The following is a 14,158-nucleotide window of genomic DNA, read 5'->3' as shown; positions in this document are numbered from 1 at the left end:
CAGCAGTAGCAGTAGGTGGTGCTGTGTGCGAGGGACATGCGCGGCCCCCTGCTTTTGCTCCCCTGTCTTCAAAAGTAGCAGTCGGGTTTTCTGGTCTCTTCGTCTCTCCTGTCCAGATTGCCCCAGTTGTGCGTGCACGCAGTTGTTTTCAGTCCCGTACCATTTCCTCGTGTTTTGTTGCTCTCGAAGAGGTGTGCCCGGGTGCAAGCATCGCAGCTCTGCAGCAAGGGCCCCAGGGCCCAGGCGTCTCACATCACTAACCAGCACAGTTAGGTCTGTGGGGAGCAAGGGCACACCCAGAAGTCCCCAGGGTCTCCCAGGGAACAGGATGCCCAGGGCGGGCTGGGGGGAGCTGGTGCTGAAGATGGCAGTGTCTGCGGGCCGGGCTTTCCTTCCTTCTTCGTCTTGTCTGAGTCACCTCCTTCCACCTATTGTTCAGGTTGCCAGTGCCACTAGGAACATCTGACACTAACTGCCACAGCCTCTTAGGACGTTTTGTGAACATCCTGTGGGTTCCTTTCCCAATTGGAGCCCGGAGCTTGGGGACGGGGAAGCGTCTGAGCCGATGACGCCCAAAGGGCCTGCCATCTACACACTGGCCGAGTCGCACTAGTATCATCAGTAGTGAGAGGGGGCGTGGCTTTGCACTTGGTAGTTTCCTTTCATAAATTATTTATTTATTTATTTTTGGCTGTGCTAGGTCTTCCTTGCTGCCCGGGCTTTTACTCTAGTTGTGTGGAGTGAGCGGGGGGCCGGGGTCAGGGGTGCCTTTCGAGTTGCGGCACTCGGGCTTCTCACTGCGGTGGCTTCTCTTGCTGCAGAGCACGGGCTCCGGGGCTCTTGGGCTCAGGAGTTGCTGCTCAGGAGTGGTGGCACAGGGGCTTAGTTGCTGCGAGACATGCAGGGTCTTCCTGATCTGTCCTTTCGTTGTTAGTCACCCAGTCATGTCTGACTCTTTGAAACTCCGTGAGCTCTAACCCGCCAGGCTCCTCTGTCCTTGGGATTTTCCAGGCAAGAAACTGGAATGCCATTCCCTTCTCCAGGCTATCTTCCTGACCCAGGGACTGAACCCGCGTCTCCTGCATTGGCGGGTGGATCCTTTACCACTGAGCCACCTGGGAAGCCCGCCACCCTCATTTCAAATTCGTGGTTGTGTGTGTCCTGGACCACATGGTGAGGATGCCTCTGTCCAGCAGGCCCTCATTCTCCTGTGCAGACATTCTCCCAGCCCCGCAAGGGAGTGCATGCTCGCCCACAGGGGACAACCTGGCCCTCTCCGGGTGTGCAGCACAGCCCACTCCACAGCCCACCAGCCAGCCCAGGCCCCCTGCCAGCCCTTCCTCTCTGCAGGCCTGCTGTTCTGGACCTCTCACCTCATCAGACCTCGGTTTTCCCCTTAATGAAAAGAATTCACACCACCTTCAGATATGTCAGGAAAATTCCTAGCTCTACAGAGCTTCTAACAGTTGACCGTGGTATTTGATGGAATGAGCTGAGTCAGAGCAGTTATAATGAATGCGGCTGGACGGTTGATGGAGGGTGCGCCCTTACCCTCCTACCCGTAGGTTCATCCCGAGCCCAAACCCAGAGTCGCAGTGCCTCTTTCTTTCTAGGGACTCGAGGGGCGCGCTGGGAAGCCGGGCCCTCTCCCACGACAGTATTTTCATCCCCGAATCGGGGCAGGACCCTCCTCGGCCGGTGCGGGTGTTTTCCCAAGAAAACGTGTGTGACCGGATTAAAGCTCTGCAGGTAAACTTTTCTGGGCAGCAGATATGCATTGGGAAGTCTTAAAATGATTCCTGCTTTTCCTTGATGTATTTTAAAGCCTAATCGAATGCACGTCACAGTTCTCCCAAGACTCGCCCAGTTAGTTACAAATGGGCCATGTCTCCTTCATTTGTAACCACTCACTTTCAAGATGACAGCGGGAGAACTGGTGGCAGACACTGAGTTTATTTAGCTCCCCAGCCTGGGCAAGGATGTTAAAAATACCTCCGGAGTGAATGAATTACAGCAGGGGAATTTGGGGAGAAAAGTCACTGATGAAAACTACAGCAAATGTTCTTTATTCCAATCTAGTTAAAAATACAGTGTAATGTGAAAATGGGGCCGCCTCCTCCTCCCGGGAGCCTTCCAACCAAGCGGGGAGATGATGCCGGCATGAGCTCTGAGGACGATGGTCTGCCCAGGAGCCCCCCCGAGATGTCCCTGCTTCATGACATTGATTCCGGCACTACCATAAAGGCAAGCGCAACCTGCGCCCCCCGGCTCCCTCCCTTTCCTCCCCCTCTCCCTCCCCCTCCTCCCCCTCTCCCTCCCTCTCCTCCCCCTCTCTCCCCCTCCTCCCCTTCTCTCTCCCCCTCCTCCCCCTCTCCCTCCCTCTCCTCCCCCTACCTGCACACAGGGCCATCGGGGCTCCGGTGGCTCCTGTGTGTGTTCCTCTGAGATTCCCGTGATGACTCCTGCTCAGTGCGCCCGGAGGGATTCCAGCCAGCTCACTGGAACCCACTGTCCGTCCTTGGGCTGTATTTATTTTCATTCTTTGAGCAGAATTTCAGGTCTCGTTCAGGGATACGGTTTGGGGAACATTTTCCTTGGTGGTTATAGATCTGATGCAGTCAATCTCATTTTTCCTGTCTGAGCAGATGACCAGACCAGGTATCCCATTTAAAAAAGGGAAAGAGTTTGAGTCTGCTTTCTGTCATCATGATATTTGGCTGGAGGGAGAAGGGAGCTTCCCAGGTGGCTCAGTGGTAAAGAATCCGCCTGCCAATGCAGGAGACGTGAGTTTGATCCCTGGATCTGAAAGAGCCCTTGAAAGAGGATATGGCAACCCACTCTGGTGTTCTTTCCTGGGAAATCCCATGGACAGAGGAGCCTGGCAGGCTGCAGTCCGTGAGGTCACGAAGAGTTGGACACGACTGAGCGACTGAGCACAAGCAGGGAGTGGTAACACGTCTGATTTAGTCTAGGCTCCTGCACCTGCGTTTGGGACTCTGAGACCTTGTTGGTTTAGGGCTAGAAATGTGAGATGTGGCGCTGGTGGACAGGGCAACAGGGAAAGTTTGACAAGGAGGAGAGGTGTCTCTGACCCCATAAGGTGCGGAACTGATCCCAGAAGCCCCCCATCCACTTTGAAATCGAGGAGGAAGAACTGAGCCTTTTTTCCTTGTATACAAACAGCATAGCTCTCACTGCCCCCACCTGAGTCCATAGGGTGGGCTGAATGATGAAATATATGTCACTGGTGTTACATGAATGCATAAATGACCAAACAGACGATCATTTCCCCTTGTAGACAAGCCTCCTGGTGGGGTGGGTGGCGTTGGAATTACCAGTGCTACAGTCCATTATCTAGAGCCACACCCCTGCACTGTGTACCCACGGAGGGTCTAGTGCCCTGGTCAAGGGCCATCCTTGGTGGAGTTCTGCAGATTCTGTGCTGCTCTGAAATAGCTTCAGCAGTTAGTTCAGCTGGGAAGCTCAGAAGTTCCCCTGCAAAGGCAGATTGTTATTGTTCAGTCACTCAATCGTGTTGACTCTTTGCAACCCCATGGACTGCAGCATGCCAGGCTTCCCTATCTTCCACTATCTCCCAGAGTTTGCTCAGACTCATGTCCATTGAGTTGATGATGCCATCCAGTTCATCCTCGGTCATCCCCTTCTCTTCCTGCCTTGAGTCTTTCCCAGCATCAGGGTCTTTTCCAATGAGTCGGTTCTTCACATCAGGTGGCCAAAGTTTTGGAGCTGCAAGTTCAGCATCAGTGCTTCCTATGAATATTCAGGGTTGATTTCCTTTAGGATTGATTGGTTTGATCTCCTAGCAGTCCAAGGGTCTCTCAAGAGTCTTCTCCAGCACCAGAGTTCAAAAGCAGGAAAAGGAGTATTTACCTGACTTGGGTGTGGCTGTGGGTTCTCAGAAGGCAGAAGAAGGGCTGTGGTGTAGCTGAGTATGAACACACCCAAGGCAGGGGTTCCCACATAGCAGGCCAGAGAATGACTCCTTCCAGAATTCTGCCCTGCTTGCTCCACGAGCAGGTCAGAGGGCAGTGGGCCACCCACACCTGCTTTCCCAGCTGGACGAGAAAGCAGAGAAGACACGGAGGAAAGTGTGGCCCATTTCCTGGACTCCAAGCCCACCCTACACCCCTTAGGTGCAGGGAAAAGGTGACAGGCTGATGGCCGTGTAAGGCGTCATCACCAGGTAACACACATATCTTGGCATCTTCGTTAGCGGAGCCTCAGGAATGGGTGTGATTTTGTGTTTGTATCATGTGGTGGGGGAACGTGAACCACTCTAGACTGACTCACCTCCACTCCATCCCATGATTCTCTGACTTTCCCAGCAACATGGTTCTCTGCATTTAGCTGGGACAGTTAGCTGGGACAGACAGTATAGGAGAGTTGGTAGCTTCTAAATCTGTTAAGGATTCAAGTGTGAACCCAGCCTCAAACCCATAAAGTGCCATGATGCACAAATTCCATAGTCAGCTGACTAGGAGCCATTCGTGCAGGCAAGGCTGACCTTGTCCTCAACATCTCTCCTTTTGTAGTGACGTTCTTTTTTTTTTTTTTTAATTGGGTAATAGGACCCATTCACTGGCATCATCAGTAACCAGAATTTGAGTCTTTAAGACTTAAAAAAAATAAAATATTTATTACTGTGGTTTTGAAGATGCAATGACCATATTTTGTGCCCTGAAAGTTTTTAGGGCCCAGTGAATCGACCAAGAGGGGGAAACAACACACAGCATTTGATATAATGTAACCATAAACCCCCAAAGGATGGGACTGTGGGCTGTTTGATCTTTTCCTGTTGTGACACCTCACACAGGCCCACTTGCTCAACAGAGAAACTTAGTGAAGATTATTATGAAAAAAAGGTCTTCCGTAAAATGTATTTGGTGACACGGCCAAGATAACATTTCCTGGTGAATGGGTTTTCAGAAAATATATGGGAATATTTTTAAATTTTTAAATTGCTTTACCATGTGAGGTAACAACGGATGATGTTTGCTTGGTCATGTTTAAGGTAAAATTACACCTTAGAGGTCCCTGACTAGGTTTCCTGCCATTAAGTAAGAAACAAGGGGTCAAGGGTGGCAGACTGGCAGGTCTCATTTGCTCTGGGTGATGAGGAAGAGAGCAAGGGAGAGGGCACAGCTCTGCCGGCAAAAGGCGGCACAGCCATCACTGCCCACGAGGCCGCGGCCCGGACCCGTCGCCTCTGGGACCTGGGGGAGGATGGAGTGGACTCAGGCAGCTCTGTGCCTACCTGTGCGGGGACCCATTCCCCGTGCGCCACACTCCACCCCCTCCTCAGTGTCAGGGCCCCTCTTTTTGAGGACGGTCAGGGTGAAGCAGCTGTCACCCAGGGTCACCCCAAAGAAGCCTCTGAACCCCAGGCTACTTCCTCAGGGCTCTTTGATCCACAGTCCCCCAACAAAGAGCAACTTGTTAGACTCTTATTAAATGCTCCACTTCCAGAATCATCCAGAAGCACAGATTCCAGGAAAACTGGGGGATTGGGAGCAAGCAATGTAAACGTGAGCTCCAGAAGCTGCCAGCCCGCAGATAAAAAGACGAGTCAGCTTCTCCTCCTCTCCCAGATCTCAGCCCAGCTCACGTAGTTGCCTCACTGATCAGAGACAGCTTGATTCTCCTTGATCAGGAAGGGGCCCCAAGGACTCTCAGAACGACAGCTCAGACAGAGGCAATGGCCCAGTTCCCTTTCAGGAAGACGAGCCGTGATGGCCAGCAGGTGGGTTTTCGGGGACAGAGGCCCAAGTTCAGGGTCAGAGATGTTCAGCTCCTTCCCAGACGCCCGCCTCAGAGCCAGGGTGGACCGTCTGCTCGGACGGTGCACACTCAGGGGAGCCCCATGAAGAGCAGGCAGGGAATGTTGGTCCTTGAGGTTTACAGAGGGGTGACCCCGGCCCACGTTGTCGCTGGGGATCATTCTCACTCGTGGAGTCACCCTATGTGCAGAGCAGTTCGTCTTGTTTGCTCTCTTGAGTCCCAGACAGTAAGAAAGAAAACCCAAATCTCAGCAAGTGTGGATATCACTGTCCCTCCAGACAAGGGCAAAGGGTTCTGACATGGACTCAGAGTGACATGGACTCATCCTGCTGTGACTTTAAGGAGAACTACCTGGGGAAGACATCACCTGTCCAGTCGCAGGTGACTTCCCGAGTCATCAGCGATTGGGTGGGAGTCGAAGCCACGGGCACAGAGGGAGACAGGGCCACGAGTTCTATGGTTCATTTAAAAATTTTTTTCCTATTTTATTCCCATAAGAACTCGAATCAATAAAACCACAGAACTCAAAGAGATTATGTTCACTTAGATTCCTCTCCTCCTTGTTTTATTTATGTTTACAAATAGTTTTGTTTTTGTTGTTTTAATTTTTGGCTGCACAGCATGTGGGATCTTAGTTCCTCGACCAGGGATTGAACCCGTGCCTCCTGCAGTGGAAACTTGGAGTCTTAAACCGCTGGCCTTCCAGGAAAGTCCCACCCCCTCATTTTAGTAATTGTCTTCTCCCACTCGACAGGGATAAACTTTGTACTTGCATCAGATCAGTTCAGTTCAGTCACTCAGTCGTGTCCAACCCTTTGTGACTCCATGGACTGCAGCACACCAGGCTTCCGTGTCTATCACCAACTCCCGGAGCTTACTCAAACTCATGTCCATCAAGTTGGTGATGCCATCCAACCATCTCATCCTCTGTTGTCCCCTTCTCCTCCCACCTTCAATCTTTCCCAGCATCAGGGTCTTTTCCAATTAGTCAGTTCTTCACATCAGGTGGCCAAAGTATTGGAGCTTCAGCATCAGTCCTTCCAGTGAACACCCAGGACTGATCTCCTTTAGGATGGACTGTTGGATCTGCAGTCCAAGGGACCCTCAAGAGTCTTCTCCAACACCACAGTTCAAAAGCAACAGTTCTTTGGCATTCAGCTTTCTTTATAGTCCAACTCTCACATCCATACATGACTATTGGAAAAACCATAGCTTTGGCTAGACAGACTTTTGTAGGCAAAGTAATGTCTCTGCTTTTTAATATGCTGTCTAGGTTGGTCATAGCTTTTCTTCCAAGGAGCAGGCATCTTTTAATTTCAAGGCATTAGATAATAGGAGATAATTATGTTAACAGGCCGCTGGCCATCTGCATCGTCGTGTTGCTGCCTCATTCCTGAAAAGACCATTGACTAAATCATATTGAGGTGCATAAACTTATGATCTTGAATTAAAATGTAAACATTGCACCACCTCACACCCACTATGACAGCTACTTTATTATTAAAAAAAACCCAGAAAATAACAAGTGTGGGTGGAGAGAATACAGACATTGATACCATTGTGCAGTATTAGTAGAAATATAAAATAGTGTAGCCACTATGGAAATCAGTATGATGGTTCCTGAAAAAAATTAAACATGAAGTTACCTAGTGTTAGAAGCGTTAGTTGCTTAGTCATGTCTGACTCTGTGCAACTCCATGGACTGTAGCTCGCCAGGAGCCCCTGTCCATGGGATTCTCCAGGCAAGAATACTGGAGTATTCTTTCTCTTTTTTCACACCCCTGGGCCTTCCCCATGACTTTCAGAGATGGGGCCGAGCCTGACCCCACCCTCGGAGGAATTGGGCTGGTCAGTTTCATGGGAGAAAGTTCCTTGTCTGAAGCACCTGTGCAGCTGCTGTGGGCGGGCGAAGGCAGAGTTACCCAGTCATGGAGCACCTCAGACTTGGGTTCTTGGAAATGAGTGATGGGCCTGCAGGGTTGACGCCCCATTTCCAACTCCGAGCCCAGAGATGAACATGATGAAAGGGGAGGCATATGTGCTGGCTGTGCTGTTTGCTGGCTGTCAAGAGGCTGATGCTTGGTCTGTCTGCTCCTTGTCCCCTGAAGGTCTGTGTGGTTTCCTCGTCCCGGCCGCAGTCTCCGGACCAGCTCTTCTCCAGGCAAGCGAGCGAAACTTCCGCCTCCCCTAGGACCTCGGACAGCAGCATGGTGCCCGTGGCTGACTTCGATTACCCCCCAGAGTTCTCCTCCTGCCTGGACAACTCTGCAGCCAAGCACAAGCTCCTCGTCAAGCCCCGCAACCAGCGGTCCAGCAAGATGAGGCGGCTGTCTTCGGTAACCGGGCAGAGGCAGGGTGGGCAGGCCCCAAGCACCCAGACACCCTGCTCCTTCCTTGCAGGGTCCCCATCCTCTGAACCACCACCTACCCCTGTGTGACCTATGATCTGTGGGACCATGACCAGACTCCAGAAGCTGGGAGTGCTTGGGGTTTCAACGCCCCTCCCAACAAAAACAGTTATTTATTTGTTCGGTCATTCATTCTACAACACGTGCCAAGAGCCTGCTGTGAGCCATGGGGCCCCCCCTTCCCACTGCCTTCAGTGTGATGTCCACACTGCAGGCCTGGCACAACCAGGCCCTGCCCGCTTACCTCCTCCTGTTCTCACCGAACATGTTTTGACTTCCTTTCTTCTTTTGGAGCTCACCAGGCTGTCTCCCATCCCAGGCCTTAGGACCTGCTGTTGTATCCCCTGCTTGGGAAACCCCCTGTTCAGCCCTTGGGAGGATGGGCTCCTAGGTCCTCCCTATGAAGTTCCCCCTGAGCATCCTGTGGAAAGCAGCCCACCACCCATCACTGTGGGCACTTTCTCTATGGCACTGCCCACACACAGATGTGACCTTTGTAAATGGAGGCGCTTGGGTTTCGCTGGTGGTTGAGACGGTAAAGAATCTGCCTGCAATGCAGAAGACCTGGATTCAATCCCTGGGTCAGGGAGATCCCCTAGAGAAAGAAATGGCAACCCACTCTAGTATTCTTGCCTGGAGAATGCCATGGACAACTCTGAATGCCATGACATGCATGACTCATGAATGCCATGGACAGAGGAGCCTGGCAGGCTTCAGTCCACGGGGTCACAAAGAGTCAGGCATGACTGAGCGACTAGCACTTTGTCACTTTCTGTGAGAAGACTGTGCTTCTAGCCCCAGAGAACACTAGTCACAGAGATGCCATCCCCGTGGATGTTAGTGGAGTGCCTGAATGAATGATCAAACGTGTGTGAGTGAACGACCGGGAAGAAGCTGAGCAACTAGAATGGACACTGCCTGGGGCGAGGATCCACCTAGAGGCAGAGGGGTGGTGCCCTGTAAGGACATGCTGCCCAGGGCGGGCATCAGCTGGTCCCCGTGGGAGCTGAGAGCACACTCGTGCAGTGCATCAGGTTCACAGGACAAGTGTCCCGCTCACCGCTGCCACACCCCCTCCCCAGAGGAGCTGAGAAGCAGGGTGTGGGGCCAGCCTGGCCACCCAGAATGACAGGGCTAAGGAAGGGATACTCAGAGACGGACATCCCCTCCTCCTTCCCTCAAGACAAGACCATGAGGTGTTGAGGAGGTACCAGGGCAAGCTGGACACTTCAGCTGGAGGCAATGGGTAGGCTTTCTCAGATTTCAGGGACGCCCTGGAGAGAGTGGCTTTTCCTCTGGGCATGTGGAAGGCACTTTCCTTTTTTTTTCTCCCTGTCTCTTGCTTATTATATTATGGAAGTGGTTTATAATTTATGTTCCAGAACCAAAATTCTAGACTTGATATAATTGGTTTACAGACTGCTGCTGCTACTGCTAAGTCACTTCAGTCGTGTCTGACTCTGTGCAACCCCATAGACGGCAGCCCACCAGGCTCCTCTGTCCCTGGGATTCTCCAGGCAAGAGTACTGGAGTGGGGTGCCGTTGCCTTCTCCGTCAATCAATACTACATCTAATCAACCTGGAAAGGAGAAACATCAATGTAGGATTTTCCCTCCCAGTCACTGCTTCAGAATCATGGTTAACACCCACATCTGGGGAAATCCCTGTTCCAACCATCTAGACTTTAAATAAAAGGAATAGTGATGAGCTCAGAGATGTTATAATTTGCCCCAAGTCATACAGTAAGTTTTGTTCCTCATCTAAGTGTTTACATGAAGTAATGTAGGATTTTCACATTCTTTAATTGTGGAAGGTGCTTTTTAAACTGACGCCAGCAGGATTGAATTCTGAGAGAAATAACGCTGCAGAAAGGAGGCCATGTTACCCTCAGGCTAATGTCCTATCCTGTCACCCCTGCAAACTGGGTGGGGGGCCTAGGTGTTTGGGCAAATGTTTCTATGTGCAGTGTCTCTCCAGTTAAAGGCTCAGTGCCACTGGGACTTGCAAGACCCAGTGACTCCAATCTGCCTTCCCGCATGCTGAGTGCGGCCACAGGACAAGGGCAGAGCCAGATCCCTCTGGCCCAGGTCTGAGCTTCCTTCCCATGGGGATGTCTTTTGCCCTGGAAGGGTGTGTGTGTGGCCAGCCACTGCCTGGCCAGGACTTGGCAGCAGGAAGCCCAGCTCGTACTCCGGGTGGAAATGCATCATCCTCTCTTACTGTCCCCTGGGCAGAGCTCTTCCTCTTTCTTTACTTTTGAACTTGACTTAGCTCTTGAACCCCATCTTTTAGAATAAGAAGATTTCAGACTGATTTACACAGACTGATTTAGGCAGTCTGTGTAAACTCGGTCATTCCTCAATTTAAACTCTGCCTTCTGCACATCTTGCCCGCTTTCTGGGTCAGGAGCAGAGGTTTTTTGGAGGCGTCTGTATTTTCTGGATTGCACAGAGGTGTCACTGTTGGGTCCATGCCAGCTTCCTCCTTCCTGGTCCCCCACTGTAACCCCCTTGGAGCTGCCAGTGGCTCAAGCTGGATGTACCCAAGCCAGGCCTGCTCCTCAACTTTATGTGGACTTAGCCTGAGTTCCAGTCATTTTAAAACATGACCCATATCCTAAAGGATTTCCACATGAAGGATTTCCCTTAGTAACATAAGACCAGTAAAACCTTGCATGCTTGCTAAGTCGCTTCAGTTGTGGCCGACTCTTTGCAACGCTATGGACTAGAGCCCTCCAGGCTCCTCTGTCCATGGGGATTCTCCAGGCAAGAATACTGGGATGGGTTGCCATGCCCTCCTCCAGGGGACCTTCCCAACCCAGGGATTGAACCCACGTCTCTCATGTCTCCTGCATTGGCAGGTGGGTTCTTTATCACTAGCACCACCTGAGACATCCCAATAACATCTTAAGAACCTGAAACCTTTGAAAATTCTTCTGGGAATTTCACATATTCCTCTTTTCAAAACCAGAGGAATAGGGTTGTGCATCATGGCATGGCTAGCTTTGGTGTCGTCACAAACATCCCGGTTATCTGGTATTAGCAAGCAGATGCCAGCTGGAAAGTGTTAAAATAACAACAAAACCTATTGTAGACAGTCCCCTGGGTCTTTCCTAAAAAGAAGGAGGTCACTGCATGTGTGCAGCAGCCAGGGTGATGCTTGAAAAGTCTTAAGTCTAAAGTCTTGTTGAAAACACCAGCGTCAATGCTCTCAGCCTTTTGGTCATTTTCACATTTGCTTTTGAATGATCCTGATTACCTTGATCGCCTTTCCTTCCTAAAAGAGCAGGAATTGACTTTGTGGATAGCAGGGAGGAAGTGGACTAACTGTAGATTCCAGAGACCTTTCGGAAGAAAAATAGTCTCTCAGTTGTGTCTGACTCTTTGTGACCCCATGACTGTAGCCTGCCAGGCTCCTCTGTCTGTGGGATATTCCAGGCAGGAATACTGGAATACTGGAATACTAGTCATTCCCTTCTCCAGGGGATCTTCCTGACCCAGGGATTGAAATCAGTTCTCCTGCATTGCTGGCGGATTCTTTGCTGTCTGAGCCACCAGGGAAGCCCCAAGGCTATGTCTGATTGTCACACCACACCAGGCAAGGCTTTCTTCAGGAGTGAAATTGGAGATAGCTCTGGAGGTCCTGGGGGAGCCCTGGAGGTGAGCAGGGAGCAGCCAGCCGACCAGTCACTCAGATCCAGAATCTGGCACATAACAGTGGCAGGGGCTTGGCTTGACCTGAGTAGGGAGTGGGAGAAATAATTTAAAACGGAAGAATATAAGACTTCTAATTTAGCTGAAAAGTCGGGGCTTTGTCCTGTCAGAGATGGTTTGCTATTGACTGTGTTGGACATGATATGAACTGGCTTTTAGGCAAACCAGCCTGCCTTCACTGTGAGTGTACAGCCCTGGAGAGGGAGGACATTGACATGGGACACGGGCTCTGGGGCAGCATGGGGGTCAGAGGGAACAGCTTTGCCCCTCAGCCACCTATTAGCTCAGTCTTGGCGGAGCCGGGGACCTCTTTGAGCTTCCAGTTCTCCAAGTGCAAAGAGGACATGAAAAGAAAGTGAAAATGTTAGTCGCTTAGTCCTGTCCGACTCTTTGCAACTCCATGTGGGATTTCCGAGGCAAGAATGCCGGAGTGGGTTGCCATTCCCTTCTCCAGGGCATCTTCCAGACCCAGGAATGGAACCCGTGTCTCCTGCATTGGCAGCTGGGTTCTTTACTACTGGGCCACCTGAGAAGCCCTATGGAGAGGCCATAGGCTTCCTAATATTCGTCCTAATGCTGCTGTCCATTGCCCCTTTACTTTCAGAGAGCACAGTCGGAATCCCTGAGTGATCTGACCTGCACCCCAGAGGAGGAGGAAGTCGATGAGAAACCACCACTCCAAGTCAGCACAGAGGAGCAGCCCAGCTCTGGGCAGCAGGAGGCAGGTCAGGACAGAGGCTCTGAGCCAGAGGGGCCGGCCCCCGTGTTGCCACCCGCAGGGCCCCGTGTGCGGCGGGCGCGCCTGCAGCACTGTCCGGCGCTCACTGCCAGCATGGAGGAGGAGAGCCCCCCAGGGGAGAACCCCTCCAGCCGCCCGGCCACCCCGGAGGGCACGCTGGAGGCCACCCTGAAGGTCATGGAGGTCACAGAGCCCCTGTCAGGCCGAACTCCCCACTCGGAGTCCCCATCTCGCCCAGAAGGCTGCGCCCACCCTAATCCCGACAGCGAGAACCAGAGAGAGGACCTGTCCTCGGAAAGCGCGTGTCCCCCCGGCGAGGACACAGCGGATGAGGCGGTTTCTGCGTCGGGAGACAACGTCGAGGGTCGACTGTCTCCCTGCGTCCCCGAGGGGGACACGACCCCTCCCGAGCCAGGCCCCGCCGCCACCCCGGGGACCCCCCCTGGTCCAGACGGAACAGACAAGGCGGGCCAGAAGGAGCCACTGCCCACGCTGGACTTGCCGACGCCAGAGGGTGCAGGGCAGGAAAGTCCGGCCGCGGCCCCCAGCCCGCCGCCCCCCAAGAGCTGCTTGAAGCACAAGGCCCCCTCGCCACCCGCCTCCGAGGCGCCTCCCCAGGCGCCTGCGCCCCGATCCCCAGAGCAGGGGGCCGCCCCCCGGGGGCCCCCAAAGGCCGAGCGGGCGGGGGCCCCCTCGGGGGCCCCGGAGCGCAAGACAGAGCACGGAGGCTGCGAGGCGCGCGGGGCCGCCAAGAAGTTCTCGGTGTCGTCTGGCCGGGAGTGGCCGCGCGCGGGAGGCCGCCTGCTGGAGCCCCGTGGCCCGGCCGTCCGACTGCCGCTTCTCCGGAGCGCCCCGGCCTGGAAAAGCGAGGCCGCCCTCGACGACCTCCCGCTGGCCCCTGAGCCCCAGGGCCCCAAGCCTGGCCCTCGGAAGCTGCCTGCTCCGGCCGAGCGCGGCTCTCCGGACACGGCCGACCCGGCTGCCCAGGAGCGGGCGGCAGGCGTGGAAGGAGGCCCGTTCCCCGTCAAGCTCCGCTCCACGTCTCTGTCCTTCAAACACAGAGAAGCTCCCTGCTCGGAAGGGAAGGCCATCAAGAGGTACAGCGCGGAGGTCAGGCTGGAGAGAGGAGGGCTGAGCTTGCTGTCCAGGGACGAGAAGGGGCCTCCGGGGAGCGGTCCCTCCACCCAAGGCGCCAGGCCCCCCAGTGAGCCGGGGAAGGCCAAGACCCGGCCCACGGAGCAGCTCAGCTCCAAGCCGCCCCTGCCCAGGAAGCCCTTGCTACAGACCCTCACTCTCCCGCAGCTGCCCGCGCCCCCTGACACCAGCTCTGGGGACCCTGAGAAGGTGGGGCTGCCCATGGACCCCCGGAAGGAGAGCCGGGCTGAGAGGAGGTCACCGCACAGGGCAGTTGGTAAGAGACCAGGTGGAGCGGCCTGGGGAGGGTGTGTGCAGAGGACAGGGGGAGATCCGGTCAGCTGGACCGTCTCTCTGGGCATCCC

At 53.6% G+C, this 14,158-nt stretch overlaps 1 protein-coding gene across 7 annotated transcripts in view; it reads left to right on the top strand.

Annotated features, from left to right (window-relative positions):
* The window catches only part of CRACDL (CRACD like), a 130,415-nt gene that overhangs the window by 99,988 nt on the left and 16,269 nt on the right, over positions 1–14,158 (top strand). For all 7 annotated transcript variants that reach the window (XM_024999295.2, XM_010809797.4, XM_010809796.4 and 4 more), the window contains 4 exons: positions 1,614–1,749; positions 2,080–2,244; positions 7,908–8,135; positions 12,525–14,070. In XM_024999295.2, coding sequence (XP_024855063.1) covers positions 1,614–1,749; positions 2,080–2,244; positions 7,908–8,135; positions 12,525–14,070 — 2,075 coding nt within the window. The remainder of the gene's footprint in view (positions 1–1,613; positions 1,750–2,079; positions 2,245–7,907; positions 8,136–12,524; positions 14,071–14,158) is intronic.

This window comes from Bos taurus, chromosome 11 (genome assembly GCF_002263795.3).
Source record: "Bos taurus isolate L1 Dominette 01449 registration number 42190680 breed Hereford chromosome 11, ARS-UCD2.0, whole genome shotgun sequence".
In the NCBI taxonomy this organism is placed as follows: Eukaryota; Metazoa; Chordata; class Mammalia; order Artiodactyla; family Bovidae; genus Bos; species Bos taurus.
Note: the sequence above shows the minus strand (reverse complement) of the source record. Positions and strands in the feature narration are given on the sequence as shown.